Raw genomic sequence first — 26,058 nt, forward strand, 5'->3', positions numbered from 1 at the left:
GTACAAACTCCGCCCCGAGGCCCTGCCCCGCCCCAGCACTCCCTGATGCCCAACCCCGCCCCGAGGCCCGGCCCCGCCCCCACGCCAAACCCCGCCCCGCGGCTCGGCCCCGCCCCAGCACTCCCTGATGCCCAACCCCGCCCCGCGGCTCGGCCCCGCCCCCACGCAAACCCCGCCCCGCGGCTCGGCCCCGCCCCCTGCGCGCAGGTAGGGAAGAGGCGGGGAGCCGGCGCCCCGCCCCCGAGGAGCCGCCGCCCAGCCTCCGGCCTCGCCGCGCGGAGCTGCGTCCCGGGACTTGGGGCCGCGGGGAGGTGAGCGCGGGGCCGCGGGCGGAGCTGGGCCGCAGGCGCCCTCAGGGTCCCAGGGTCCGGCCCGAGGCTGCCTGCGGCGGCGGTGCGCGGGTGCGCGGCCGCGCGGCCGGGGCGGGTGCCCGCCCTGCGAGCGCCCGGGGCCCACGTGAGCCGGGCCAGAGCCCTGGGCTGGCCTCGGCCGGCGCCGGCGGCGCCGCTGGACCGGGTCTGTCTGCCCCTGGGCTCGGCGCGGGTTAGACGCCTCAGGGGTCCTCGGGCCAGGGGTCACCGCATGTGGGGCACGGCGATTGGGCAGAAGTTTAGAGCCCTGGGAGGAAGAGCGGGCCGTCCGGACAGCACCGGGCAGTCCTGCCTTGGTCCCCCAAGTGCCGGGACCTCGGACCCTTCTCCGCCTTCGCTTTCTCGTGGGGGCGCGCGGGGCCGCCGGGCCCGGGGTGCGTGCGTTGCCTCGGGACGAGGTGAGGCAGGGGCGGGGGTCGGGGAGGCGGCTCCCACCGCGGGGCTGGATCCCGGGGCCCTGACTTCTGGACTGCGGGGCTCCTGCAGGGCACGGGTTGGAAGTCAGGGGCCCTTCCGCCATGGCAGAAAGGGCACCCAGGTGGTGAAAGGCGGGCGAAGGCCGTGGGCGGGGCTAGAGGGCGTGCAGGTGCGGTGCGTGGGGAGGGGCTTCGGTGTCCCAAGTGACAGGGCCTGGGGCCCCAGGGGTCCGGCAGCTGCGGGTGAAACGCTATCAAGCCGGTGTCTGTGGGTGTCTGTGGGGCGGGGAGTGAAGCTGGGGGTGTTTCAGAGCAGGGGGTGGGGGGCGGGGGATTTGGGGCAGTGTCAGGAGGACTGAGTGTTGTCGCCACCCGTGTGTGCTGGGCGGAGGCCGGGGGCGCTGCCACGCACCCAGCCGCTGCGCGGGACAGGCCCCCGGGAATTAGCCAGCCTGGGCCGCCACCACCGAGTCGCTCTCCACCTGTTCGTCCTCCCTGCCTGGGTCTCCCCAGTAGTTAGGGGAGGAACTCGGGAATAAACCCGACTGAGCTGGGCATGAGGAGGTGCGAAGGCGGCTGCTGCCCTGGCGAGAGTCCTCCACGGGGCCTGAGCCGTCCGGGTCCCACCAGGCAGCGGGTCCGGGTGCCGTGGAGGAGGGGCTGGAGCAGGGGCCCTGGTTCTGCTCAGGCTGGAGTCCTGGTCCCACCAGGCAGTGGGTCCGGGTGCCGTGGAGGAGGGGCTGGAGCAGGGGCCCTGGCCCCGCTCAGCCTGGAGTCCGGGTCCCTCCAGGCATTGGGTCCGGGTGCCGTGGAGGAGGGGCTGGAACAGGGGTCCTGGCTTCACCCAGGCTGGAGTCCTGGTCCCACCAGGCACTGGGTCTGGTGCTGTGGAGGAGGGGCTGGAGCAGGGGCCCTGGCCCCGCTCAGGCTGGAGTCCTGGTCCCACCAGGCAGTGGGTCCGGGTGCCGTGGAGGAGGGGCTGGAGCAGGGGCCCTGGCTTCACCCAGGCTGGAGTCCTTGGTCCCAAGGACGGCTTCCTGTGTAGGGCAGCGCAGGCAGCCTGGAGCTCAAATATCCCTGGGAGTGGAGGAGGGGCAGGGCTGAGTTCTGCCCCATAGATTCCCTCCCGGCCGGGTGGCCCAGGCCGGTGCGGATGCCTCCTGCCACGTGATCTGGAATTTTCCTCCGATCAGACACGGAGCTATCCTGGTATTTTACACCTTGGAAGCAACCTCCGAGCGGTGTCAGGGCCCCTGACTCCTTGCGGCCCCCCGTCTTCCCTCCGTGCGGCCGTGGGAACCCTGCTCGGCTGAGGCCCAGCGTGGTACCCACTGCTGGAGGAGTGAGGCTCCCCCGCCCCTGGCGTTTAGCCGGGCAGAGGTGACAGTGGGAGGACTGTCAGAGCTGCAGTCATTCAAATTGGGCTCTAGGAATGTGCTGTCAGTTTCCTGGGAACCAGGAGGGGGCAGCTACCTCCCGGCCCTCCCTCCCCACTTTCCTACAGGATCTGTTACTCCTGTCCTGTTCTTACTTTAAAAAAAAAAAATGCTGTATCTACTTGGAGAGCAGAGTGACAGGGAGAGATGGAGAGAGAGAGCTCTTCCGTCTGCTGATTCACTCTCCAAAAGGCTGGAGCTAGGCCAGGCCAGAGCCAGGAGCCAGGAGCTTCATCCGGGTCCCCCACGTGGTGCAGGGTCCCAAGCACTTGGGCCGTCACCCGCTGCTTTCCCAGGTGCATTAGCCCGGAGCGTGATAGGAACTGGAACAGCCGGGACTCGAACCTGTGCTCTGATAAGGGACGCTGGTGTCCCCAGCCCCTGTCCCGTTCACTTCCACACACACACAGCTCCTTGCCTGGGAAGCCTGGTGCGGGAAGAGGGCAGGCAGGGGTCTCTGGATGGCTGGCCGGCTGTGCTGGCGGTGAAAGGCTGGGGTGAGACTCACCTCGCCCGCTGAACAGAGCAGGGTTAGCGGCCCTGGCTGCCGCTGTCTTCTCCAGGCACAGGCCGAGCCCTCCGGTCTGCTCAGAGCTGCTGGTTTGCGGCGGTGCCCAGGTTTGAACCCTGGCTGCCGACCCCAAGCCTGCTAAAGAGACCAGACAGTGACTCTTTGCTGGCCTGTTGGTTCCTGAGCCGCAGCTGTGCCTGGTGGAAAAGCCCACACTCCCTCTCCTGCCCGGGAAGGGGGCTTCTGTCCCTGCGGGAGGAGGAACACGCCACACTGCAGGTGCGTGGGGGCCGCAGGTGCACGGGGGGCCTGGGCCTGGCTGGGGTTCCCTGACCTGTGTTCTGGACACCACTGCGGCCCTCTGCCAGGGTCCCCGTCCTGCTTGTCGTGTAGACTCTCCAGGACAAGGTCTGGGTCAGGGCAGCGCGTGCACACACACGTGTACGTGGCCAAGGCCGGCTCCTGTGCCAGTGACTTGGGTGAGCAACCTGGTGTTTCCTTTGGGCCTGCCCCTGGTGCCCCTGGGGAGACTGGCTGGCTCCCAGGCTGTGTCTCCCTCTGCGAGCCCCCCTCCCCCGGGCGTCTGGAGCAGGCCCCAGCGTCCCCGCCGCCCGCGGGAGTTTCCAGGGTGAGCTCACGCATCACATCGGAAGTGGCTCCAGTTTCCCAGCTGAGCCAGGCAGGGGGAGTGGCAGGGCGGCAGCCCGGCTGGCGCAGCAGCGGGCCTGGGACTGGCCACGGCCTCGTCGGCACCGGGAGGGATGGCGGCTTTCCCGGGGCTACGTCTAGGCACCCTGCCTGCGTCTCAGCCGCCGATGGAGGAGAGATGGGCTCTCTTATTACAATCACCCGGGGTCCAGACACGAGTGGGTTGTGATTCAAACACCACTGAACAGTAGTGCCAGCCCCAGGGCTGCCCGACCCCACGGGGAAGGTGGGGGCAGCAGGTGGACAGTGCAGGGGGACAGCCGATCAGGGCCGCTGACCCAGAGTGAGGGGGCTGGTCTTGGGTTCGGGGAGGAGCCCAGAAACAAGTCCCAGGCACAGGGTTTACGGGAGCACGTGCAGTGGGATGCGGGGTGTTTCAGGGGCCTTTTCCTTGGTTTTCCCAGCTGCACAGTGGGGCGGCAGTAGTGTGCCAGGGAGGCTGCCGTGGCGGGAGCACGGTGAGGGGAGGTGTCCCTGTCGGAGTGTGGCCGGGGCCCGGGCACAGACTCGGCAATGGCAGAAGCCCCACCTGATGGGCTGTCGCGGGCTGGAGGAGAGCGGGGCGGCCGTGGGGCTGAGATCCTCCGTGCCTTGGTGGCCAGGGGCAGCGAGGGTGGGTTTCCATCCAGGCATAAACTGGGACTCCTGTGCAGGAGGGTTCCCGGGCCGCTGGGCGCGTGACGTGGAGGCTCTGTGTGGGGCAGGGAGGGGCGGAGGGCTCATGGAGGCCGTGGCCCTCCGCTGTGCTCCTGGGGCCGGGAGTGGGTAACCTTCAGAACCCTGGATTTCGTCTCTGCCTCCCGGCTGTGTTCCTGGCCTGTGCAGCAGCCTTGCGGGTGGGCCAGGGAGGGCTTCCTGCCGCAGGTCCCTGGCAGAGGAAGTGCCTTTCCCCCGTCCCCTGGCTCTCCCCAGGCCCTCGTCTCAGTGTGGGGTTGGGGGCAGGAGCAGGACCGGAACTGAAGCTCTGGGCCTGAACCCCGGGGGCTTTCTCAGCCTTGAGTGTCGTGACAGCTGCCTCTCGCCCTCGGTGAGACGGCGTTTGCCAGGCCAGTGTCAGCTGAGAAGTGCTCCCCAAGATAGGTGTGCACACTGTGCTTGGGGGTCCGGTGGGGTTCGGGAGCCACTGCTCAGCCCCAGCGCTCGGCGCCGCCCCCTCTAGCCTGTCCAGTCCCTGGGTGTCACGAGGCTGCAGGGGGGACATGGCCAGGGCTGGACTGTGAGGCCTTTCGCAGGTGACTTAACCTGTCTGGGCCTCGTGGCCTAGATGCAGAGACCGAGTGAGCGGTGGCGGCCGAGCTCAGCCAGAAGCCGGCTGTGGACCGCATGCCAGGCGCTGCGGGTTCGTCACCTCGTGCCATCTTTGCTGGCTCCCTCGGTGCCGGGGCGTTGCCCGGTGGGCAGCAGAGGAAGCAGGCTCGGTAGTAGTGGTGAGCCCAGTGTCACCGAGGCAGGCGGCTTGGCCAGGTTTGAGTCTAGCTCCCGTTGCTCCGCGAGGCATCGCCTAGCTGCCGGCGGGTGGGCAGGGGCAGCGAGCAGGTGGCTTCGCAAGCCCGCTGGGCCCATGTCCAAGTACCCTGAAGTGCTGCAGCCACCGGGGCTGGGGCCAGCCTCTTCCCGGGAAGCCGAGAGCCCCAGGGCAAGGTTCTGGGAGATCAGGTTTATTAGCTCCTTAATGAATGTTTACAAGCCCAAAAGTGTTTGCCTGGCTTTCCCTGCCCGCCTGCCAAGGGGCTGCCACAGACAGGAGCAGAGCTGGCCCCAGTGTCCAGCGTGTCGAGGTGAGGCCGGCTTCCTGGGCCTGTGTGTGGCCGGGCAGTGCTGGGCAGGGTGCGTGTGCTTCGTGGGACAGGGTGAGACTTGGTTCCTTAGCTGAGCACGCTTGTGGGGTGAGCCCTGGTGAGGGGTACGAAGCCACTCGGCTTCTCAGACCACAGGGAGGATTCCAGCACCTTAAGTATAAATAAGCCGACGGCCAGGGACCAAGTGGCCTGCCCGGGATTGCACGGCAGCTAAGGCTGGGCCCCTCATCTGTGTCCCACACCAGGCAGCGTTTTCATTGGAGCCAGACCGTGGGGGAAAGGGGTGGGAAGTGGGTGAGCTCTCGCTGCAAGCCCAAGACGGAGCTCTCCTATGTACGTGGGGTGGCGGCAGGAAGCCCCCAGTGGAGTGCAGGGGCGTGCACTGCTGCCCACCAGCCCTGAGCAGCGCCGGCCATGGCTGCCTCGGGTCCTGTGAGAACTCAGCTTCTTTCTCCGTTGTCCACCAGTCCTGCAGTTGAGCCTGTAGGCGCTCGGAGCTGCTGCTGCCTGCCGGGGGTGTGGAAGGTCCCGTCCCAGGTTCCGCCCCGGTCACCTGCGTCCCGGCTTTGCTGCCAGCCGGACGCCTGTCTCCACCAGCAGCCGCTGGAGTCCACAGGTTCCCAGAGGGGTCCTGAAGGTGCCAGGGTGGGTGGGCCCCAGCAGTGTGCCCGGCTGGGGGCCCAGCTGTACTCCCGTGACACCTGCCCCTGTCTGTTGCCAGCTGCAACCTAAGCCTCCAGGACCCCAGGCTCGGGCGCCTGCAGCCCACTTCTGGTGCTTGGAGAGGGGTCCTTCACGTCTCTGCCAACCCCAGGGGCGAGGGGATCTTTAGAAATGGATGGGCAGAGGGGTGGGGGGTCTGCACCGCTCCAGGAACTGGGCCGCTGCCTGGAGGCGCGCAGGCTCACACCCTCAGCCCTGCTTGCCCATGACACCCAAGCCGCCCGAGCTGGGTTGAGGGGAGCCCGGGGTCCGACGGGGAGAAGTTGGCGGGTGGCCAAGCCCCGCAGCTGCCCCTGCCGTCATGTATCATTGGATCTGAGTTTGGAGCAAGACTGGGGAGAGGGAGAAAGAAGGCAAGGCCGTGTGGTCGAGGCGCCTCGGGGGCGCAAACCCTTGGCCCTTCCAGCTGCCAGCGCGAAGCGTGTGTGCCGGTGAGGTGCGCACCCCCGCTCCTGGCCCCTCTGGGGAAGTGGGGGCCGGGAGCTCGCTCCTGGCTGGGTTCTGGGCTGGCAGAGCCGGGTTTCCCACCATGACTGCCCGTGCCCCTCCACCTGCCCTAACGCTGGTGTCCATGGTCACGCGCAGGCAAATCGCCATTCTCTGTGCCCGCTTTCCTCTCCTGACTTCCAAATACCGCCCCACGCGCTCTGCTCCATCCCATGCCCTGTGCGGGGGGCCAGGGCTCCAGGAGCCATCCTCCACGTCCCCGGGTTCCCGCGGTCAGCAGAACTGCGTTGCACAGCGGGCCGGCACGGGCCCAGCTTCCTCTTCGCGACTTTCTAAAAATGCCCCAGTTCCCAGCAGGGCCTTGAGCGGGAGGATGAGTTTCGGTTTCTGGGGCTGCAGCGGCGGCGGCGCCCCCGGCCCTCACCCTGTCATCCTGTGATTCAGCCCAGCCCCTTCTCTCCTCGCTGCCTGCTCCCCGGACGCCCACGGCTGCCAGACGGGCCGGGCTGGAGGTGGCCGGGCCAGGTGGCGGTTTCTTCCCGCCCTCCGCACAGCTGGTTGGGCTCCTTCCCACGGGAGGCCCCGGACTTCCTGGTCACACCCAGCGGTTGGTAGTGGGCCCCCTCTTTCCTCCCGCGAGGGCCCCTCCCAGCCTCCCTCCGGAGAGCTGCTGGTGTGGGAGCCGTTGGCGGGCAGGTGGAGAGGGGGAAGGGGACTGGAGCCAGATCCCTGGATACAGGTAGAACCGCGCCTGGGGCAGTTGGGAGGCCAGCGCTGGGTGGGGCGCCCTGTGGCCCCCACCTGGGCTGGCCACAGTGGTCTGTCGTGGGGGTCTCCCCTGGGCCAGCCTTGCTGACCCTGGCTGGAACAGATCCCCTTGGTTGGAGTGCTCAGCCCCACCCTCGGGAAACCCAATTTCCAGGCAGCCTGGCAGTGGTTCTGAGCCTGCTTGGCTGTCGCCTGGCCTAGACCGTCCCATCCACAGTGGGGCAGGGTGGGGTACAGACGCCCCAACCCAGGGGCACCTCGGTGGTCTGGACTCCACCCTCACCTTTTCTCAGGCCCCCACCCCAACCCCCTCCCATGGGCCCTTTGGGAGTCTCCAGCCTGAGCAGGTGGCTGTGGCCCCGCCTCCTGGGGGCGGCCTTCAGACCTCTCACCCCCACCCCCTGGCTGCCTGTGAGGCTGGAGGGAGCAGTGGGTGCCTTTGTGGCCAGCGGGAGGAAGGCTGGGGCCAGGATGTCACAGTTTACTGAGTGGTGAGCAAGTGCTCCTGGGCTGGGTTAGACTGGGCAGGCAGCCCCGGCGCCCTCTTCCGCCTGGCCTGAGCCAGAGGTGCTCCTCCTCTCCTGGGTGTGGGCAGCAGTGGAGCCCAGGGTGGGTCTGCAGGCCCCACACCTGCCACCACCCCCACACACACCGAGCCCTGAGGAAGGGGCTGGCTTCAGGCCTACCCACTTCTGCAACAGCCGGGGGAGGCAGTCTTGGACCGAGACGGGCTGGGGAGAGCGGTGGCTTCCTGGGGTCTGACCGAGACGGGCTGGGGAGAGCGGTGGCTTCCTGGGGTCTGACCGAGACGGGCTGGGGAGAGCGGTGGCTTCCTGGGGTCTGACCGAGGCCTGAGGGTGCAGCTGCTCGCAGGCCGTCACCAGGACTGCTGCCCGTGAAGGTGGTGGGGACGGCTGTCCTGGGCAAATGTGCCCGCTCCCCAGCCCTGCCTCAAACCCTCTGGAGACAGCCCCTCTTTGTGACCCCCAGGATTGCCTGGGGCTGGTCCAGTCTCCCCTGTCCTCTGCCCCTCCCACCAGGAGATTGGCACAAATGCCAAGGCCCCAGCTGGAGTGGTACCGCCTTAGAATGGGGGGGTTGACTGGCAGTTCCTCAGTGCCTAAGGGAGTGCTGATGGCGCCCAAAGACCTGGGGGGTTGGGGGGGCACAGGCTGTGCTAGGGGACCGCACCCAGCATCCCACACCCAGGCTCTGCAGTGGGCTCAGGGGCAGAGCAGGCAGCTCTTCGTAGAGACCTCTGGGGGCTGCTGCTTCCTGGACTGGCTGCAGAATTAGGGGAGACGGCTCCTGTCCAGGAGGACGTGGGGTGAGCAGCCCGGCCACACCCGCTCGCACACCCCAGCCTCCCGGCCTCTAGCCACTGATGGAGGCTTGCCCGATGCCCGGCCCTGTGCTGCCCAAGGTCAGGTGGGGTTCACCCACATGGAGGCAGACCGCAGGTGCCGTGAGAGAGCCAGGGACACAGGGACCGACTCTGGTGATGACAGGCGGGCTTCCCGAAGCAGCCAGGGGGAGCCAGGCGGGGGCAGACCTGCAGTGCTGACTCCGGGCAGCTGTGGTCAGCTCCAGGATCCTGTCTGCCTGGATCGCTGCGCTGCAGTGTGGTCCCGCCCCAGCCATCCTGCAGTGCTGACTCCGGGCAGCTGTGGCCAGCTCCAGGATCCTGTCTGCCTGGATCACTGAGCTGCGGTGTGGTCCCACCCCAGCCTTCCTCTGCCTCCTCCCCCTCCCGCGGCGACAGTTTCCTGGGGCAGTGCCCTCTCCTGCATCCTGGTCCCAAAGGAGGCCGGGCCGGGCAGTTCCCCTGCAGAGGCCTCTGGTGAAGCTGTTGTCTTGGAGCTGTCCCCGGGTGGCATCCTCCAGCGGCTGCCGGGGCTCTGTGGAGCCAGCCGGGCGTCTGCCTGTGGTCTTGGTGGGCCTTGTCGTGCGTGGCTGGGAATGTGGGCCTGGGGCTGGCGTCATGACGTGCTGGGTAAAGCCGCCACCAGTGCTGGTTTGTGTCACGGCTGCTCCACTTCTAATCCAGCTCCTGCTCATGGCCTGGGAAAGCAGCAGAGTGGCCCCGCTACTTGGGCCCCTGCTGCCCACATGGGAGACCTGATTGAAGCTCCTGGCTTCAGCCTGGCCCAGCCCTGGCCGTCTGAGCCATGTGGGGAGTGCGCCAGCAGGCGGAAGATCTCTCTCTCTGTGTATCTCCCTCTCTCTCTGCATAACTCTGCCTTTCCAATAAATAAGTAAATCTTAAAATAGTAAAGAATACTCCCTGCCCTTTGGGACAGATGGAGAAAAGCCAAGGTTGTTAGTCGAGAATTTTTTTTCCTGATTAATTTATTTGAAGGGCACAATTTAGGGAGATTTTCTGCAGGCTCACGCCCAAATGGCCACAACGGCTGCGACTGAGCCAGGCTGGAGCCAAGAACCTGCAACTCCATCTGGGTCTCCCAGGTGGGTGCAGGGGCCAAGCACTGGGGCCGGCTTGCACTGCCTCCCCAGGTGCACCAGCAGGGAGCTGGATCGGAAGTGGAGCAGCCGGGACTCGGTTCGCGTTGCAGGCAGTGCTGTAATCCTGTGTGTCACAGCGTGGGCCCGGTGTAGCCTTCAAGTAGCAGGAATGTCCTGGGCCCGGGGCTTTGCCTCGAGACCAGTCTAAGGCAGCCCCTCCTCACCCAACACCCTGCTCCCGGGGGGCAGGGGGGCTCTGACAACCAAAACCCAGATCCCAGTGTGCAGAGCGTAAATGGCAGAGCCCAGTGGCGTCAGAGGGGTCTGAACTGACCCTAACCCCACGGCAGCCCCGGGCCTCTGATGAGCGCTGGGCCCTCGGCTCAGGCCCCTGGAGAGGGGTTCCAGCCACAGGTGCACCCCAGCTTGAGAGACCTCAAGACCCCTTCCTGGCTGTGTGAGCTTGGGCAGCTGCTGAGCCCCTCTGAGCCTCCGTTCCTTCCAGAGCGAAAGTGGTCGTATCTTGTTCCCTCCAAGGGTGCTGAGGACCCAGCAGGGCGGTGCCGGCAGGGGCCTGAGGCCGGCCTAGTGCAAGACGAAGGCCCTGGGGCCCTCCCTGGGGGGCCCACTGCAGGCCACACCGCCTCTCTGAGCCCAGCTGCAGGACTTACTAACCCAGCTCACTGACAAGTGGCTCATTTCACATCCCTGACGGATTGTTAACGAAAACCAGACACTTCCTGATCCCTTGAACATTGCCTTAGTTAGGCTGATGGGGGTCCAGGCAAAAAGAAATCCTAATCGGAGGACAGCCAGCGGTTCCTGGATTCTTAAACGCATCCATTAAGTAACATCGAAACAAATGGAAACACGGGGCCATCTGACTGCCCTGTTGGCCCCAACAGTGGTGTTTTTAATTTTTTTTTTAACTAGAGACAGAACTCGGGTCTGCTGGTTTATTCCTCAAATGCCCCTAGTGGGCAGGGTTGGGCTGAGGCCCAGGCCAGGAGCCAGGAGCTCACTCTGGGTGGCAGGGACCCAATGACGTGAGCCATCACTGCTGCCTCCCAGAGTCGGGATTGGAGCTGGGACTTGAACCCAGGCACTCCAGTGTGGGATGGATACAGGACCTGGGGTCTTAGCCATTAAGCCAGCGCCCACCCCAAGAGCCATTGCCCCTGGCTGCCTGGCACCCAGAGGTGCTCAGCTCAACACTACTGGGAGCCCCCCCCCTTTTTTTAAGATTTATATAGGGGCCTGTGCTGTGATATAGCAGGTAAGGCCACTGCCTGTGGTGCTGGCATCCCATGTGGGCACCAGTTTGAGCCCCAGCTGCTCCATCTCCGATCAAGCTCTCTGCTGTGGTCTGGGAAAACAGTAGAAGATGGCCTGGGTCCTTGGGCCCCTGCACCCACATGGGAGACCTGGAAGAAGCTCCTGGCTCCTGGCTTTGGATAAGCATAGCTCCAGCCATTGAGGCCACTTGGGGAGTGAACCAGAGGATGGAAGACCTCTCTCTCTCTCTACCTATGCCTCTGCCTCTCTCTAACTCTACCTTTTAAAAGAAAGATTTATGTATTTATTTGAAAGGCAGAGTTTTACACACGCACAGAGAGAGAAAGACACATCTTCCATTCATTGGTTCACTCCCCAAATGGTTGCAACAACCGGGGCTGGGCCAGGCCGAAGCCAGGAGCTTCTTCCAGGTCTCCCATGCAGGTGCAGGGGCCCGAGGACTTGAGCCATTCTCCACTGCTTCCCCAGGCGCGTTAGCAGGGAGCTGGATTGGAAGTGGAGCAGCCGGGACTTGAACCTGTGCCCGTGTGGCCTGACAGAGCTGCAGGCCACAGCGCCAGCCCCCCACCAGGAGCCTTTAATCCCTCTCCTTTAGCCTCTCTGATGGGGTGGGATTGTTCCCATTTTGTGGATGGTGAGACTGAGGCTGGGAGATGAGAAGATGCAGGGTGGGCCTGCCCCTCAAGCCTGCCTTTCCTTCCTTACAGGCCGAGAGCCAGGGAGGCTCCTGGTTGACCTGAGCCCGAGTGCTCCGAGCTGAGGCTGCAGCCCAGAGCAGCTGCACCGAGTGGGGAGACAACGCACTCTAACGGCCTCCAGCAGGGCCCAGGAGCAGCACGCCGAGCCCAGGGAGCAGCACGCCGAGCCCAGGAGCAGCACGCCGAGCCCAGATTCTGCGGGTAGGAAGCTGGGTGCCCAGGGCCCGCGGTGCCGGCCGCTTGTTCCCCGTCTGGTTTCCTGATGCCTCCTGTGGGGTTGGCACGCTGGAGGCGTACAGCACTGGATGCGGCAGAGTGGACGGTGGGTGGGGTGGGTCAGTGCCAGGAGCAGTGGGGGCTCAGGGGAGGGGCTGGGATGGAGCCGCCCCTGCCGTGAGGGAGGCCCTGGGGTGGGACAGAGGAGGCCCTGGGGTGGGACAGCCAGGGGAGGGGCTAGGAAGGAGCTGCCCCCTGCCGTGAGGGAGGCCCTGGGGTGGGACAGAGGAGGCCCCGGGGTGGGACGGCCAGGGGAGGCCCTGGGATGGAGCTGCCCCCTGCCGTGAGGGTGGCCCTGGGGTGGGATGGCCAGGGGAGGCCCTGGGATGGAGCTGCCCCTGCCGTGAGGGAGGCCCTGGGGTGGGACAGAGGAGGCCCTGGGGTGGGACTGCCAGGGGAGGGGCTGGGAAGGAGCTGCCCCCTGCCATGAGGGAGGCCCCGGGGTGGGACAGAGGAGGCCCCGAGGTGGGACGCCAGCGCTCCTGCTCCAGCTCCCTTCCCCAGGGCTTCCTGGGGGTGGACCTCACAAGCCACTGTGGCCTTTAGCGCACTCACGGTGGCGCGGTGGTCACCTTCTCCATCTCAGAACCTTTTCCTGACCCGGAGGAGGAGCTGTGCTCCCCTTAATTTTACCCTCGCATCCCCATTACCATCCCCCCCGTGGCCCCTCAGAGGGGTGCAGTCCCACAGTAGGGGGAGCAGTGCGGTCACACAGTAGGGGGTCCAGTGTCACAGTAGGGTGCAGGCACACAGTAGGGGGAACAGAGCACTCACGTGGCGGGGGAGTGCAGTCACACAGTAGGGTGCAGGCACACAGTAGGGGGAACAGAGCACTCACGGGGGGGGGGGTGCAGTGCAGCCACAGTAGGGGGTCCAGTGTGGTCACAGCAGGGGGTCCAATGTCTGAGTCCCTGCAGTGCTGGCATCTGTCCCGTCTGAGTCCCAGCTGCTCCACTTGTAATCCAGTTTCCTGTTAATGTGCCTGGGAGGCAGGAAATACGGCCCAAGTGCCTAGGCCCCTGCATCCATGTGAGAGACCCAGACAAAGCTCTTGGCTTCAGCCAGGTCCAGCCCCTGCCGGGTGGGCCATTTGGGGAGTGAACCAGCGGGTGGAAGGCCTCGCTGTCTCTGTCTCTGCCTCTGTCTCTCTCTCTGTGACTTTCAATACATAAATCTGAAAAGGAAGACAGGTGGCCCCAGCAGCTGCGTAGGAGTGACAGTGGTGGGGTGTTGGAGGCCGGCGTGGTCCCCAGGTGAGAGGAGAGGGAGGCAGAAGGACAGGTGTGGAGGGAATGTGGCTGCTGCGGTGCCCAGCCGCCCACCCCTACATTAACCCCACGCACGCCCCCAGCCTCCGTCTGTGCACCCCCAGGGTCAGCACCCATGTTGGAAGGTGGGTGCGGGGTCCCTGGCCTTGAACAAAGAGGGCGGGGAAGCTCTACCCGTGCCAGGCACCTTGGGAAGTTGAGGAGAGGAAACAGCTGGGGGTTTAGGCAGAGAAGTTCTCAGGGCCCAGCTGGAGGTGAGCTGAACAAGATGACCCTGGTGAGGTCACAGCGGAGTGGCCAAGAGCCCCAGGCAGGTGCCCGCCGTCTCGGCTGTGCGGGGCTGCCAGCAGAGCCGCTGAAATCCGGGGTGCACCTGCCCTCCCCAGCCGCTCTGCTTCCCAAACGCCGTCATGTGATGGTGCTCAAACAGACACACGCGGTGCAGGCAGGGGTGAGGTGTGCGTGCCGACACCAGGTACGAGCCTCAGCGGCCAGACGCATCCTGAACAGCCGGCGGCCAGCAATTACGCCGTGGCGCGTGCCGCTCGGTGAGAGCTTTGCCATCGCTGAGAAAGGCAGAGGGCGTGTGCAGCAGTCGGCAGGGAGAGCGGTCTGGCCACACGCACGCAGGGCCGGGTGTGTGAGCTGTGTGAGTGCACGCGTTGCCTGCAGAAGCAGAGGCGGCCCTGTCTGTGTTCACGGCCTGCCTTGTACTCTTCTGAGCCTCTGTGGGGTTTCTCTTCCCTTTTTTTCTTTTTTTAAATGTTTATTTATTTATTTGAAAGTCAGAGTTACACAGAGAGAGAAGCAGACGTAGAGGTAGAGGTAGAGGTAGAGAGAGAGAGAGGCCGAGAGAGAGGTCTTCCATCCACTGGCTCACTCCCCAATTGGCCACAATGACCTGAGCTGTGCCAACCAGAAGCCAGGATCCAGGAGCTTCTTCCCGGTCTCCTACGTGGGTGCAGGGGCCCAAGGACTTGGGCCATCCTCCACTGCTTTCCTAGGCCATAACAGAGAGCTGGATTGGAAGTGGAACAGCTGGGACTTGAACTGGTGCCCGTATGGGATGCCGGCACTGCAGGCAGCAGCTTTACCCACTGCACCACAGCGCCAGCCCCTCTTTCCTCTCTTTTTAAAAATGGATTTATTTGAAAGACAGAGTGCAGAGACAGAGGGAGAGACACAGAGAGAGAGAGAGAGATCTTCCACCTGCTTGTTCACTTTCCAGTGGCTGCAACAGCCAGGACTGGGCACCAGGAACCCCACCCTGGTCTCCCACAAGTGGGACAGGGGCCCAAGGACTGGGGCCATCTTCCACGGCCGTCCCAGGCGCATTAGCAGGGAGCTTGATCGGAAGCGGAGCAGCCAGGACCTAATGAAACCTGTGCTCCCGTACGGGAGCCGTGGTCGCAGGCTGCAGCTTACCCCGCCATGCCACGGCGCGGGCTGTTGCCAGTTCTTTCTGTGGTGAGCACCGGGTAGCTCTTTGTCGCTGGAACAGCCCCTAGGAGGAGCTGCTAATGCCGGGAGAAGGGTGATTTCGGCTCCTGGTTGTGGAGGCTCGTAGTCTGAGACAGGGTTATACATGGGGTCTGGGGTCTGGGGACTGTGGTCTGGTGAGGATGGTGAGGGTGGCACACACAGGCAGGCTCACGCAGGGGGCCAGGGAGCAGAGGCCAAGCCAGCTGGGACCCTCCTCGTATAACCAGCACCCCCGTGAGAATGGCCTCAGGCCCGCCCCCGTGAGCTCAGGACTCCCCGCCACCCTCCTTTCCGAGACACCGAGGATGCCAGACCATCCAGCACTTCCTTGACGTGTTAGTTTTTAGATTTTAAAATGTTTTAAGTTCATTTTATTTGAAAGACACAGAGACAGACAGATCGCCGTTTGCTGGTTCACTTTCCAAATGCCCACAACAGCTGGCGCTGGGCCAGGCCGAAGCTGGGAGCCAGGAACCCCCGCTGGGTCTCCCACGTCGGGGGCAGGAGTCACACGGCTTGCGCCATCACCCGCTGCCCGCGGGGTGCGCACTGACAGGAAGCTGAGCCAGGCACTGTGGGACGCCACTGTTCCAGCCGCTGCACCAAAGTCACTTCTGTTAAAATACTTTCCCAGGGGCCGGCGGTGTGGCGCAGCGGGTTAATGCCCTGGCCTGAGGTGCCAGCATCCCATATGGGCACTGGTTCTAGTCCCGGCTGCTCCTCTTCCATCTGGCTCTCTGCTATGGCCTGGGAAAGCAGTAGAGGATGACCTAAGTCCCTAGGTCCCTGCACCCACGTGGGAGACCCGGAAGAAGCTCCTGGCTCCTGGCTTCAGATCAGCTCAGTTCTGGCCATTGCAGCCATTTGGGGAGTGAACCAGCCAATGGAAGACCTTTCTCTCTCTCTCTCTCTCTCTCTCTCTCTACCTCTCTCCGTAACTCTTTCAAATAAATAAAATAAATCTTTAAACAAAAATCCTTTCCCACTGTGGAGAGAGAAAAGCCGCAGGTAGGTGGCAGTTCCACATATCTTTGAAAAAGGAGCTGGGCGGCCCCGGGACAGGACCAGCTTCCTGGATTTCTCTCCTCCCTGGAAGTTGGGCGGAGCCACTGCTCCCTGCATAGCCTGGCCACTGCGAGCTGTAGAAGGCGCCTGCCCAGCCAAGCCCTGGGCACCTGCTCAGTGGCTCAGGGCACCTGCCCGTCCTGGAGCCTTCTCCTCGTCCTCCCCCAAACTCTGCCCCTGCCCCTGTGGCCCTGGGGCTGCCCTGCCCTGACCAAGTGGCCAGGTCACTCAAGCTCTGAATTCCTCAGCTTCATGCTTTTTTTTTTTTTAAATAAGCATATTCATTGTTTTTTTATCTCTTTAAAGGTAATTTTGTTAGATCATATTTTTTAAAAAAAAAGATTTATTTATCTGAAAGGCAAAGTTACTGAGATGGAGGGAAGGAGAGAGAGAGAGAGAGAGATCTTCCATCTGAGGGTTCACTCTCCAAGTGGCTGCCATGGCCGGAAGTGGGGCAGCCAGGACTTAGGCCAGCCCCATGTGGGAGGCCGGCATTGTAGGCAGCAGCTTTACCCACCATACCACAATGCTAGCCCCCTTTTTAAAAAAATTTTTTTTAATTAATTTATTTATTTGAAGGCAAAGTTACAGAGAGAGGAGAGACAGATCTTACATGCACTGGTTCGCTTCCCAGATGGCTGCGATGGCCAGTGCTGGACCAAGCCAAAGCCAGGAGCCCGGAGGTTCATCCAGGTCTCCCACATGGGTACAGGGGCTCAAGCACTTGGGCCATCTGTTGCTGCCTTCCCAGGCACATTAGCAGGGAGCTGGATTGCAAATGGAGCAGCCAGGACCCAACTCAGCACCTGTATGGGATGCCAGTGTCACAGGCAGCAGCTTCACCCACTGTGCCACAATGCTGGCCGCTTTGTGTGCCTTTGGAGGTTTGGTTCTTTTTTTTTTTTTTTTTTTTTTTTTTTTTAGGATTTATTTATTTATTTGAAAGCCAGAGTTACACAGGGAGAGGAGGAGAGGCAGAGAGAGAGAGAGGTCTTCCATCACTGGTTCACTCCCCAAATGGCCACAACGGCTGGAGCTGCACCAATCCAAAGCCAGGAGCCAGGAGCCTCTTCCCACGCAGGTGCAGGGGCCCAAGGACCTGGGTCATCTTCTACTGCTTTCCAAGGCCATAGCAGGGAGCTGGATTGGAAGTGGAGCAGCTGGGACTTGAACAGGCGCCCATATGGGATGTGGCACTGCAGGTGGCGGCTTTACCCGCTATGCCACAGCGCCGGCCCCGGAGGTTTGGTTCTTGCCTGAAGCAGAGACCAGAGGTGGCAGGAGTGGGTGGGAGGTTGAGGGCCTCCCAGACTATGCAAATGAAGGGCAGGTGGCCTGGGCTTTGTGTCAGAGTTCGGTTTGAAGCAGCTTTAGACAGGTTTGTTCTCGGACGGGGCTGCCCACCCTGCCACAAGTCACCCACCACCCGTGGGGTCGTGCCACCTCTCCCTGTCTCATTCCAGCCCCCTGCCCAGCATGGCATCTGCTGATGAGAATGGCGGGAGACTCTCCTCCGTGTCCAGCAGCCGCCTGCAAAGCCGGAAGCCGCCTAACCTGTCCATCACCATCCCACCGCCCGAGACGCAGCCCCCGGGGGAGCAGGACAGCATGCTGCCGGAGGTGAGGGCCCGGCCTGGGGGTCTGCTGCCCCGCCACGGGCCACAGGTGTGCCCAGACGACGCCCCTCGGGTGGTTTCACTTCCCCCAGAGCCACTGCTCGGAAAGCTCACACCTCCCCCTCCCCCTTCCTGGTCTGCAGTGGGCCCCTGAACTCAGGCTGGGTGGCAGGTGGTACTGTCCTCCACCTGGCGCTGGCCGTTTCCTGTTCGCTGCCCAGGCTCACTGCCTCGTCTGAGGGCTGGGCTGTCACCCAGAGGCTGCCCATGCAGCGCCCACTTCCCGGGGGAGGCCGAGAAGTGTCAGAGCTTCCCCGCTTCCAGCCCGCAGGACCGACTGGGGCCGCATAAAGAGCTCATTGAACACACAAAGGGGAGCTGTGTGCGCCGGCCGCCCGCCCAGGCACCGCCCGCCCAGGCACCGAAGCAGGCCGGGCGGGCGCGGGCGGGGAGCTGGAAACCTCGGGAAGGGGCCGATTAGAACGTGGACTGACAGTCTCTTCCCAGCAGGGGCTGAGGCAGAGGCAGCCTGCGGTGTGGGCCCCGCACATCGCCGCCCTCTCTTTCCCTTGTGCCCGCAGAGGCCCAAGAACCCAGCCTACCTGAAGAGCATCAGCCTCCAGGAGCCGCGGGGCCGATGGCAGGAGGGCGCGGAGAAGCGGCCCGGCTTCCGCCGCCAGGCCTCCCTGTCCCAGAGCATCCGCAAGTGAGCGCCCCGAGGCCCGGCCCTGCCCCGGCCAGGCCCCTGCAGAGAGCCGAGAGCGGGCGGGTGTCGGGTCCCCCTGCCCAGCGCAGCAATGGTGGAGGTGGAGAGAGCTCCAGGGGCCGGGCCCTCCCAGCCGGCACCCCGGGTCCTTGGGTTCCATGGGGGCTGGAAGGCTGATCTGCTCCCCACCTGTGCCGTGGGCATCACCTCCCCGCACGCGCACTCGGTGCACACGCGCCGTCACCCTCACACACGCCCACCTCCTCTGCTCCCGCAGGGGCACAGCCCAGTGGTTCGGGGTAAGCGGCGACTGGGAGGGCAAGCGGCAGCACTGGCAGCACCGCAGCCTGCACCACTGCAGCGTGCGCTACGGCCGCCTCAAGGCCTCCTGCCAGAGGGAGCTGGAGCTGCCCAGCCAGGAGGTGCCGTCCTTCCAGGGCACCGAGTCCCCCAAACCCTGCAAGCTGCCCAAGGTGGGCTCCAGGAGGCGCGCGCCGGCCCGGGGGTGGGGTGGGGGCGGCTTCCCCGGGGGGGCTCTGCTCACCGCTTCCGTCCCGTCCAGATCGTGGATCCACTGGCCCGCGGCCGGGCCTTCCGCCACCCGGACGAGGTGGACCGGGCCCACGCGCCGCACCCGCCGCTCACGCCCGGGGTGCTGTCCCTCACCTCCTTCAGCAGTGTGCGCTCCGGCCTCTCCCACCTGCCCCGGCGCAAGAGGATGTCTGTGGCCCACATGAGCTTCCAGGCCGCTGCCGCCCTGCTCAAAGTGAGCCCCTGGCCCAGGCTGCTTGCTCGCCCAGAGCACGTGCCGGGACCCCGAAGCCCAGCGCCAGTTCCCTCGGGAGTCCTCCCCTGCCTCTCGCTCTGCAGGGGCTCCCGAGCTGGGGGGTGGCGAGTGGGCGTGTGCTGGCCACTCACGCCCCTGTGGACGCTGGCACGGGCGGTGGGGGTGGGATGGGGGGAGGGAGGGCTGCGGGGCCAGAGGTGCAGGTGTCAGCCGTCCGAGCAGGAAAGGTGTGGGGCTGAGCCGAGAAAAACGAGGCAGGTGCACCAGGACGGGCAGGCGTCCTCAGCAGAGGGAGTGGCCTGTGCAGAGCCCGGAGGTGGAGAGCAGGAGCAGGGGGCTTCCGTGGGGGCTGGAGGTGGGGTCTGCTGTGCCGTGCCGGGAAATTGGACAGGAGGACGTGGCTGGAGCCTCGGCAGCGAGGGTGTGAATCCTGTGCTGCTCTGAGCGCTGGGCCAGCTGCCCACACCAGAGGGCTGGGAGGTTGCCAGGGAAGAGCTGACCCCAGGCCGTGGTGAAAGCCCACGTCCTGGCCTCTCTCCACCCCCCACCCCGGGGGCTGCCTCTCCCTGGGCAGATCTTAGACATCGCATGAGTCCTTTGGTGCTGGAGGGCTGGGGACCTGGTGCTGGACCCCAGTCCTGATGCCCGTGCCCCCGCCCCTGCACAGGGGCGCTCGGTGCTGGAAGCCACGGGCCAGCGCTGCCGGGTGGTCAAGCGCAGCTTTGCTTACCCCAGCTCCCTGGAAGAGGACGCGGTCGATGGGGCAGACACCTTCGACTCCTCGTTTTTTAGTAAGGCAAGCATGGGGTGTGGGCCCTCAGGGACCCGGGCGGGGGGCGGGCGTTGGCCTTGATCGTGTTCTGCCGGGTCCCAGGAGACACAGAGACTCGTGGGCGGGATGGGTGTTCCCTGCGTGGAGCTGCCGCGACCCAGTGCGTGAGGACCCAGGCTGGGGATGGCCCCTGCTAGGAAGTCTCCCCGCCCAGGGCTGACGGGGGCCAGTCTCTGTGACAGTGAAATCCTGACGCCGCGTCTCTCGTGTCCCCCACCCAGGAAGAGATGAGCTCCATGCCCGATGATGTGTTCGAGTCTCCCCCACTCTCTGCCAACTACTTCCGCGCCGGCCCTCGCTCGGCCTCCCCGGTGTCCCCGGAGAGGGTGCAGATCCCTCTGTGAGTGCTGGGCTGGCTCCCCCGCCGCCCCCCCGCCCCGTTGTCTCAGCCCAGCCCCCACGCTTGCCAGGGCCAGTGCACCAGCTGCTGCCTGGCTGAGAGCCGCTGTCCCCCCCAGGAAGGAGTACGGCCGAGCCCAGGGCCCCGTGACCAAGCGGGGCCGGCGCATCGCGTCCACGGTGAAGCACTTTGCCTTCGACCGGAAGAAGCGGCACTACGGGCTGGGCGTGGTGGGCAACTGGCTGAACCGCAGCTACCGGCGCAGCATCAGCAGCACCGTGCAGCGGCAGCTGGAGAGCTTCGACAGCCACCGGTGAGGACAGCGGGACCCCGGGGACCAGAGCCTCCGCTTCCCCGGGCCTCCCGCACCGCCCCCTTGCTCAGCCGGCCCTTTGAGCCTCTCCTGGGTCAGGGGGTCAGTGACAAGCACACAGGTGAGCCCTGTCCGTGGGCGCACGCGTGTGATCCAGGAATGGCCTCGGGAACACGCGTGTGATCCGGGAACGGCCTCGGGAACACGCGTGTGATCCGGGAACGGCCTCGGGAACACGCGTGTGATCCGGGAACGGCCTCGGGAACACGCGTGTGATCCGGGAACGGCCTCGGGAACACGCGTGTGATCCGGGAACGGCCTCGGGCGCTTGCTGCCTCTTTCCCTCCTGCTTCTGCGCCTGCGTCCCCGGCCACACTCCCAGGTGGCAGTCACCAGCAAAGCACGGAGCGCCACCACGTGCAGGCCCCAGGAGAAGGGAGCAGGGCCACAGAGTGCGTCCAGGGACAGGCTGGGGCAGTGAGGGGCAGGCATTTGGCCCAGCAGCTGAAAGGCCAGTGGAGTGGCCACAGCAGTGCCTGGGTTCAAGTCCCAGCTTCACTCCCGATTCCAGCTTCCTGCTAAGGTGTACCCGAGGAGTAGCAGGCAGTGGGTCTCTGGGAGACGGGTTGGGTTCCTGGCTCCTGGCTTTGTCTTGGCCCAGCCCCGGCTGTCGTGGGCATTTGAGGAGTGACCCAGTGGATGGGCGCTGGCTCTCTGCTTCTAAAACATGTAAACAACTAGATAAAAGTGTTTGAAAAGCTGGGACCACCACAACGGAGCGGCCGCACGACTGGGGAGGGGTGAGTCCCGCAGTGGGCGGCCCCTCCGTGGATGCTGGATCCCAAATCCCAAAAAGCTCAAGCAATGATGGGCGTCCGAGCGACCGGACACGGGCTGGGTGATCAGGGAGAGCAGACGTCAGCTGGGCGAGGGGCGGTGGGAAAGGTGCCCCTGGCATGTGCCGGTGCCCTGGCGCGGTCCAGGGGCTGCAAGCGCACAGGAGGGCAACGAGGCCAGAGACGCGAGCGAGCACAGCCAGGCCGGGCAGCCCGCGAGAGGGAGCTGACCTGGGCCTGCATCCCCAGGCAGGAGGGAGCCGCCGGGGGTTTAAACAGGGAGCGGGGTGCACCAAGGGGCCTCTCCGCCTTGTTCCGGGGAAAGATGAGTTGTGTGAGAGCGGGAGCCGGGGCAGGACCTGAGTGCTGCCCGCCGGCCCTGTCCGCAGGCCCTACTTCACCTACTGGCTGACCTTCGTCCACATCATCATCACGCTGCTGGTGATCTGCACCTACGGCACCGCGCCCATTGGCTTCGCGCAGCACGTCACCACCCAGCTGGTGAGCGGGGCTCCCCCTCCCTGGGGGGGGATCCCAGCCTCCCCCAAGGGGCTTCAGTGCTATGGGTGCCGAATCTCTCCTGTGACAACAACCTGGGCCCAGGCAGGAGGTGCTGGGGGCTTGGTCCCTGCCCGAGTGCCCCTGTCCTGCCCGGGGCCTGTGCCTGGCTGACACCGCCCCTCGCCCCGCCCACGTGCAGGTGCTGCGTAACAAAGGTGTGTACGAGAGTGTCAAGTACATCCAGCAGGAGAACTTCTGGATCGGCCCCAGCTCGGTGAGGGCGGGCGGGGAGGGGAGCTGGGGGGGGCTCATCTGAGACCCCCCCAGCTCGGTGAGGGCGGGCGGGGAGGGGAGCTGGGGGGGCTCATCTGAGACCGGAGTGGTCCCCAGCCGGGCCAGTCAGCAGGGGGGCGGAGGTGGGGAGAGGACCCCTCCCCACTCTGGGGCCGGAGCTCACCCCCGCCCCCCCCAGATCGACCTGATCCACCTGGGGGCCAAGTTCTCGCCGTGCATCCGGAAGGACCAGCAGATCGAGCGGCTGGTGCGGCGGGAGCGAGACCTGGAGCGGGACTCGGGCTGCTGCGTCCAGAACGACCACTCGGGCTGCATCCAGACCCTGCGCAAGGACTGCTCGGTGCGCCGGGCCCTCTCACCCGGGCTCCCCAGCCGGGCACCCAGCTGGGGTCTCAGTGGGAAGAGGCCCTGTGCTGGAGGGTCCCGTGCCCGCTCCAGCAAGGGTGACATCACCATCTCCCTTCCAGGAGACTTTGGCCACTTTTATCAAGTGGCAGGAAGACACAGGGCCCCCCCTGGACAAGTCTGACCTGGGCCAGAAGCGGACGTCAGGGGCTGTGTGCCACCAGGACCCCAGGTAGGGGCTCGTGCGGCCCCGCCCGTCAGTGGCAGGTGGGTGCGACCCTGGGGGTGCCACGGCCCCTCACTTTGCCCAGTCTGGCCTCTGCCTCCCAGGACCTGCGAGGAACCGGCCTCCAGCGGTGCCCACATCTGGCCTGACGATATCACCAAGTGGCCGGTGAGGGGGCGCCCCTGGGCAGAGAGAGGTCTGAGAAGGGCAGAGGTGGGGAGCTGTCCCGCCCTCCGGGCCCCCACTCCCGTCGGCGTCTGCCCCTCTGCAGATCTGCACGGAGCAGGCCGAGAGCAACCACACCAGCTTCCCGCACATGGACTGTGAGATCAAGGGCCGCCCCTGCTGCATCGGCACCAAGGGCAGGTGAGCCGGCGGTGCCCCTCGCCAGGGCCACGCTTCCCATGCTGCCGCACCCCGTCCTGCGCCGAGCCAGTACCCTCCGACGCTGCTCCCCGGTGCCCCATGGGGGCAGCCCACAGCATGAGGGAGAGGGCGGGGGGCCTCCGGGCTGAGGTCTCTGCCAGCGACGCCTGCTGGTCCCACACGGGGCTGCGGGCGAGGTGACGCGATGTGCCCTCGCCGCCTGTCCCCAGCTGCGAGATCACCACGCGGGAGTACTGTGAATTCATGCAGGGCTACTTCCACGAAGAAGCAACGCTCTGCTCGCAGGTGAGGCGAGGCGGCAGGGAACGGCCGGGGCTCCTGCGTTCCCTGCAGCCCGCGGGCCTGACCGCCACGCCGGCCCACCAGGTACACTGCCTGAACAAGGTGTGCGGGCTGCTGCCGTTCCTCAACCCCGAGGTCCCGGATCAGTTCTACCGGCTCTGGCTGTCTCTGTTCCTGCACGCTGGGTGAGAGGCCCCGGGACGGCTGCCCACCCGCACCCCAGAGGCAGGCCCCCTGCCAGACCCCAGTGACCCCAGAGACACGGCCCCCACCTGCCAGCCCCCAGTGCCCCCAGAGACAGAGCCCCCCAGAGACAGAGCCCCCCAGAGACAGGCCCCCTGCCGGCCCCCAGTGCCCCCAGAGACAGGGCCCCCCAGAGACAGGCCCCCTGCTGGCCCCCAGAGACAGGCCCCCAGAGACAGGCCCCCTGCCGACCCCCAGTGCCCCCGGAGACACAGCCCCCCTGCCAGCCCCCAGAGACAGGCCCCCAGTGCCCCCCAGAGACAGGCCCCCCTGCCGGCCCCCAGTGACCCCAGAGACAGGCCCCCTGCCGGCCCCCAGAGACAGGCCCCCAGTGCCCCCAGAGACACAGCCCCCCTGCCGGCCCCCAGTGACCCCAGAGACAGGCCCCCTGCCAGCCCCCAGTGACCCCAGAGACAGGCCCCCACCTGCCAGCCCCCAGTGCCCCCAGAGACAGGGCCCCCCTGCCAGCCCCCAGAGGCAGGCCCCCTGCTAGACCCCAGAGACAGGCCCCCCTGCCAGCCCCCAGAGGCAGGCCCCCTGCCGGCCCCCAGTGCCCCCAGAGACAGGGCCCCACCCGCCAGCCCCCAGAGACAGGCCCCCTGCCGGTCCCCAGTGCCCCCAGAGACAGGCCCCAACCTGCTGGCCCCCAGAGACAGGCCCCCCCTGCTGGCCCCCAGAGATAGGCCCCCACCTGCCAGCCCCCAGAGACAGGCCCCCCCCCGCCAGCCCCCAGTGCCCCTGGCGGCCGTGGGCAGGTGTGGGAGGGCCGGTGCCTGCTGTGCTGCCCCCAGCGTGGTGCACTGCCTCGTGTCTGTGGTCTTCCAAATGACCATCCTGCGGGACCTGGAGAAGCTGGCCGGCTGGCACCGCATCTCCCTCATCTTCATCCTCAGTGGCATCACGGGCAACCTCGCCAGCGCCATCTTCCTCCCGTACCGGGCAGAGGTAGGGACGTGGGGACGGGACCCTCCGGGCCCAAAGCCGTGGTGCTCCCTGCCCCTGCCCACCCCCAGGTCTGGCAGGAGGACCCAGGGCCCCTCCCATACCAGGCTCAGCAGCAGGTGGACGGCTAAGCTCAGGGCTTAGCGCCCAGACCCTAATCCCGGCCATGGTGGCACTCTTGAGTCAACTGAGGTCCCGCCCCCTGCCTGCTCAGATGTCACCTCCCGGGAGGCCTTGTGCACCGCTTCGGCGCTCCGTGACCCTGCCTGAGACCGTGCCATCTGTCTGTGGGATTGGCGTCTCCAGGCTGAGCCGTGTGACACTGCCACGACTCACCTTAACCCCTCATGGGCGTGCCCTCCCGCCGCATGCTCCCCGGAGCAGGCCTGTCTGTCCAGCAAGCCGCATGGGGCGCGGCCACAGCCGGCCAGCGGCGCCCCGAGAGGGCTGCGGGCTGCTGCTGGCTTTGGGCCGGCAGCTCGCGCTGAGCCCAGCCCCTGAGCCTCGGGGTGCCCGGCTGCGCCCCGCCCCGTCTCCCCAGGTCGGCCCGGCCGGCTCGCAGTTCGGCCTGCTCGCCTGCCTCTTCGTGGAGCTGTTCCAGAGCTGGCAGCTGCTGGAGCGGCCCTGGAAGGCCTTCCTGAACCTGGCGGCCGTGGTGCTCTTCCTGTTCGTGTGCGGCCTGCTGCCCTGGATCGACAACATCGCGCACATCTTCGGCTTCCTCAGCGGCCTGCTGCTGGCTTTCGCCTTCCTGCCCTACATCACCTTCGGCACGAGCGACAAGTACCGCAAGCGCGCCCTCATCCTGGTGTCGCTGCTGGTCTTCGCCGGCCTGTTCTCCTCGCTGGTCCTCTGGCTCTACATCTACCCCATCAACTGGCCCTGGATCGAGTACCTCACCTGCTTCCCCTTCACCGGCCGCTTCTGCGAGAAGTACGAGCTGGACCAGGTGCTGCACTGACCGCCCCCCCCAGGGCCGGGCCAGCGTCGACAAGGGCGGGCTCCCTGGAACTCCTGGGCCACGCTGGGGACACTCAGGGCACCTGCTTCTCCCGGGCCTGGGTCCCAGGCTCTGACGTCGCCCCTCTCTGTGGGGCCCTCCTCTGGGGAGTGGGTTTTTTCCTCTTCCCGGCGTCCTCAGCGGCCGCCTCTGCCAGTGCCTTCTCCCGGCTGTCAGCGTGAGTGGCCGTCGCTAGGGACCCAGCCACCCCGCAGCTGCTCCCAGAACGGGGGTCCCCACCATGGCGCCCATTCCTCTTCTCCCTTCTCTGCCCTGGGAGCCCAGCCTGCCTTCCCCTGTGGCCTTGCGAGCTTGTCCATGCAGGCTCCCAGGTGGTCAGAGGAAGAGCAGAGACCTCCAGGCTGGGGCACCAGGAGTCTCGGCTCGTTTTTGGCAAATGGACAACGGGGGCCCCGCCTCACCCTCCTGGCCCCGTTCAGCAGAGTTCTGCCTCAGGGATTGTCTCCAGTGTTGGGGCCTCCCCCACCCCCACCCCCACGCTCACGGCCTCCCTCCCGCCCAGGCGGGGGCCGCCTCAGGACCTGCTCCCGCTGGGGCGCCTGAGACCCGATCAGGCCTGTTTATTTTTACCAGTTTCTATCATGGTCTTAATTTTTAAAAGTAATGCTAACTTTGTATGGATGACGTCTCCGATGTATTAAATGGTCTTTACAGAAGTCG

General features: G+C 65.7%; 1 protein-coding gene across 8 annotated transcripts; it reads left to right on the top strand.

Annotated features, from left to right (window-relative positions):
* The first annotated feature begins 182 nt into the window (after positions 1 to 182).
* RHBDF2 (rhomboid 5 homolog 2) lies at positions 183 to 26,054 on the top strand. Of its 8 annotated transcripts, none has more exons than XM_070060264.1 (19): positions 183 to 311; positions 11,646 to 11,837; positions 17,191 to 17,347; positions 17,925 to 18,049; positions 18,327 to 18,522; positions 18,612 to 18,815; positions 19,504 to 19,632; positions 19,890 to 20,008; positions 20,127 to 20,321; positions 21,547 to 21,658; positions 21,858 to 21,932; positions 22,131 to 22,292; positions 22,420 to 22,529; positions 22,628 to 22,691; positions 22,795 to 22,889; positions 23,120 to 23,195; positions 23,277 to 23,377; positions 24,227 to 24,380; positions 24,919 to 26,054. In XM_070060264.1, exons 3-19 carry the CDS (start codon positions 17,204 to 17,206, stop codon positions 25,336 to 25,338), a joined length of 2,481 nt encoding a protein of 826 aa, XP_069916365.1. In that variant the 5' UTR covers positions 183 to 311; positions 11,646 to 11,837; positions 17,191 to 17,203; the 3' UTR covers positions 25,339 to 26,054. The 8 variants fall into 8 exon arrangements, with proteins under 8 accessions (XP_069916365.1, XP_069916366.1, XP_069916360.1 ...); XM_070060265.1 differs by having other exon boundaries at positions 24,329 to 24,380; XM_070060259.1 differs by having other exon boundaries at positions 23,176 to 23,195.
* The last annotated feature ends 4 nt before the right edge of the window (positions 26,055 to 26,058 follow it).

This window comes from Oryctolagus cuniculus, chromosome 17 (genome assembly GCF_964237555.1).
Source record: "Oryctolagus cuniculus chromosome 17, mOryCun1.1, whole genome shotgun sequence".
Taxonomy (NCBI): Eukaryota; Metazoa; Chordata; class Mammalia; order Lagomorpha; family Leporidae; genus Oryctolagus; species Oryctolagus cuniculus.

What these genes read in the sequence shown, in the direction of transcription:
- RHBDF2 (XM_070060259.1), top strand. Translation starts at nt 17,204, where the DNA reads ATGGCATCTGCTGATGAGAATGGCGGGAGACTCTCCTCCGTGTCCAGC. An exon ending in AGCACGTCACCACCCAGCTG is followed by an intron (nt 21,659 to 21,857) that starts GTGAGCGGGGCT and finishes GCCCACGTGCAG; the next exon opens with GTGCTGCGTAACAAAGGTGT. An exon ending in ACGATATCACCAAGTGGCCG is followed by an intron (nt 22,692 to 22,794) that starts GTGAGGGGGCGC and finishes GCCCCTCTGCAG; the next exon opens with ATCTGCACGGAGCAGGCCGA.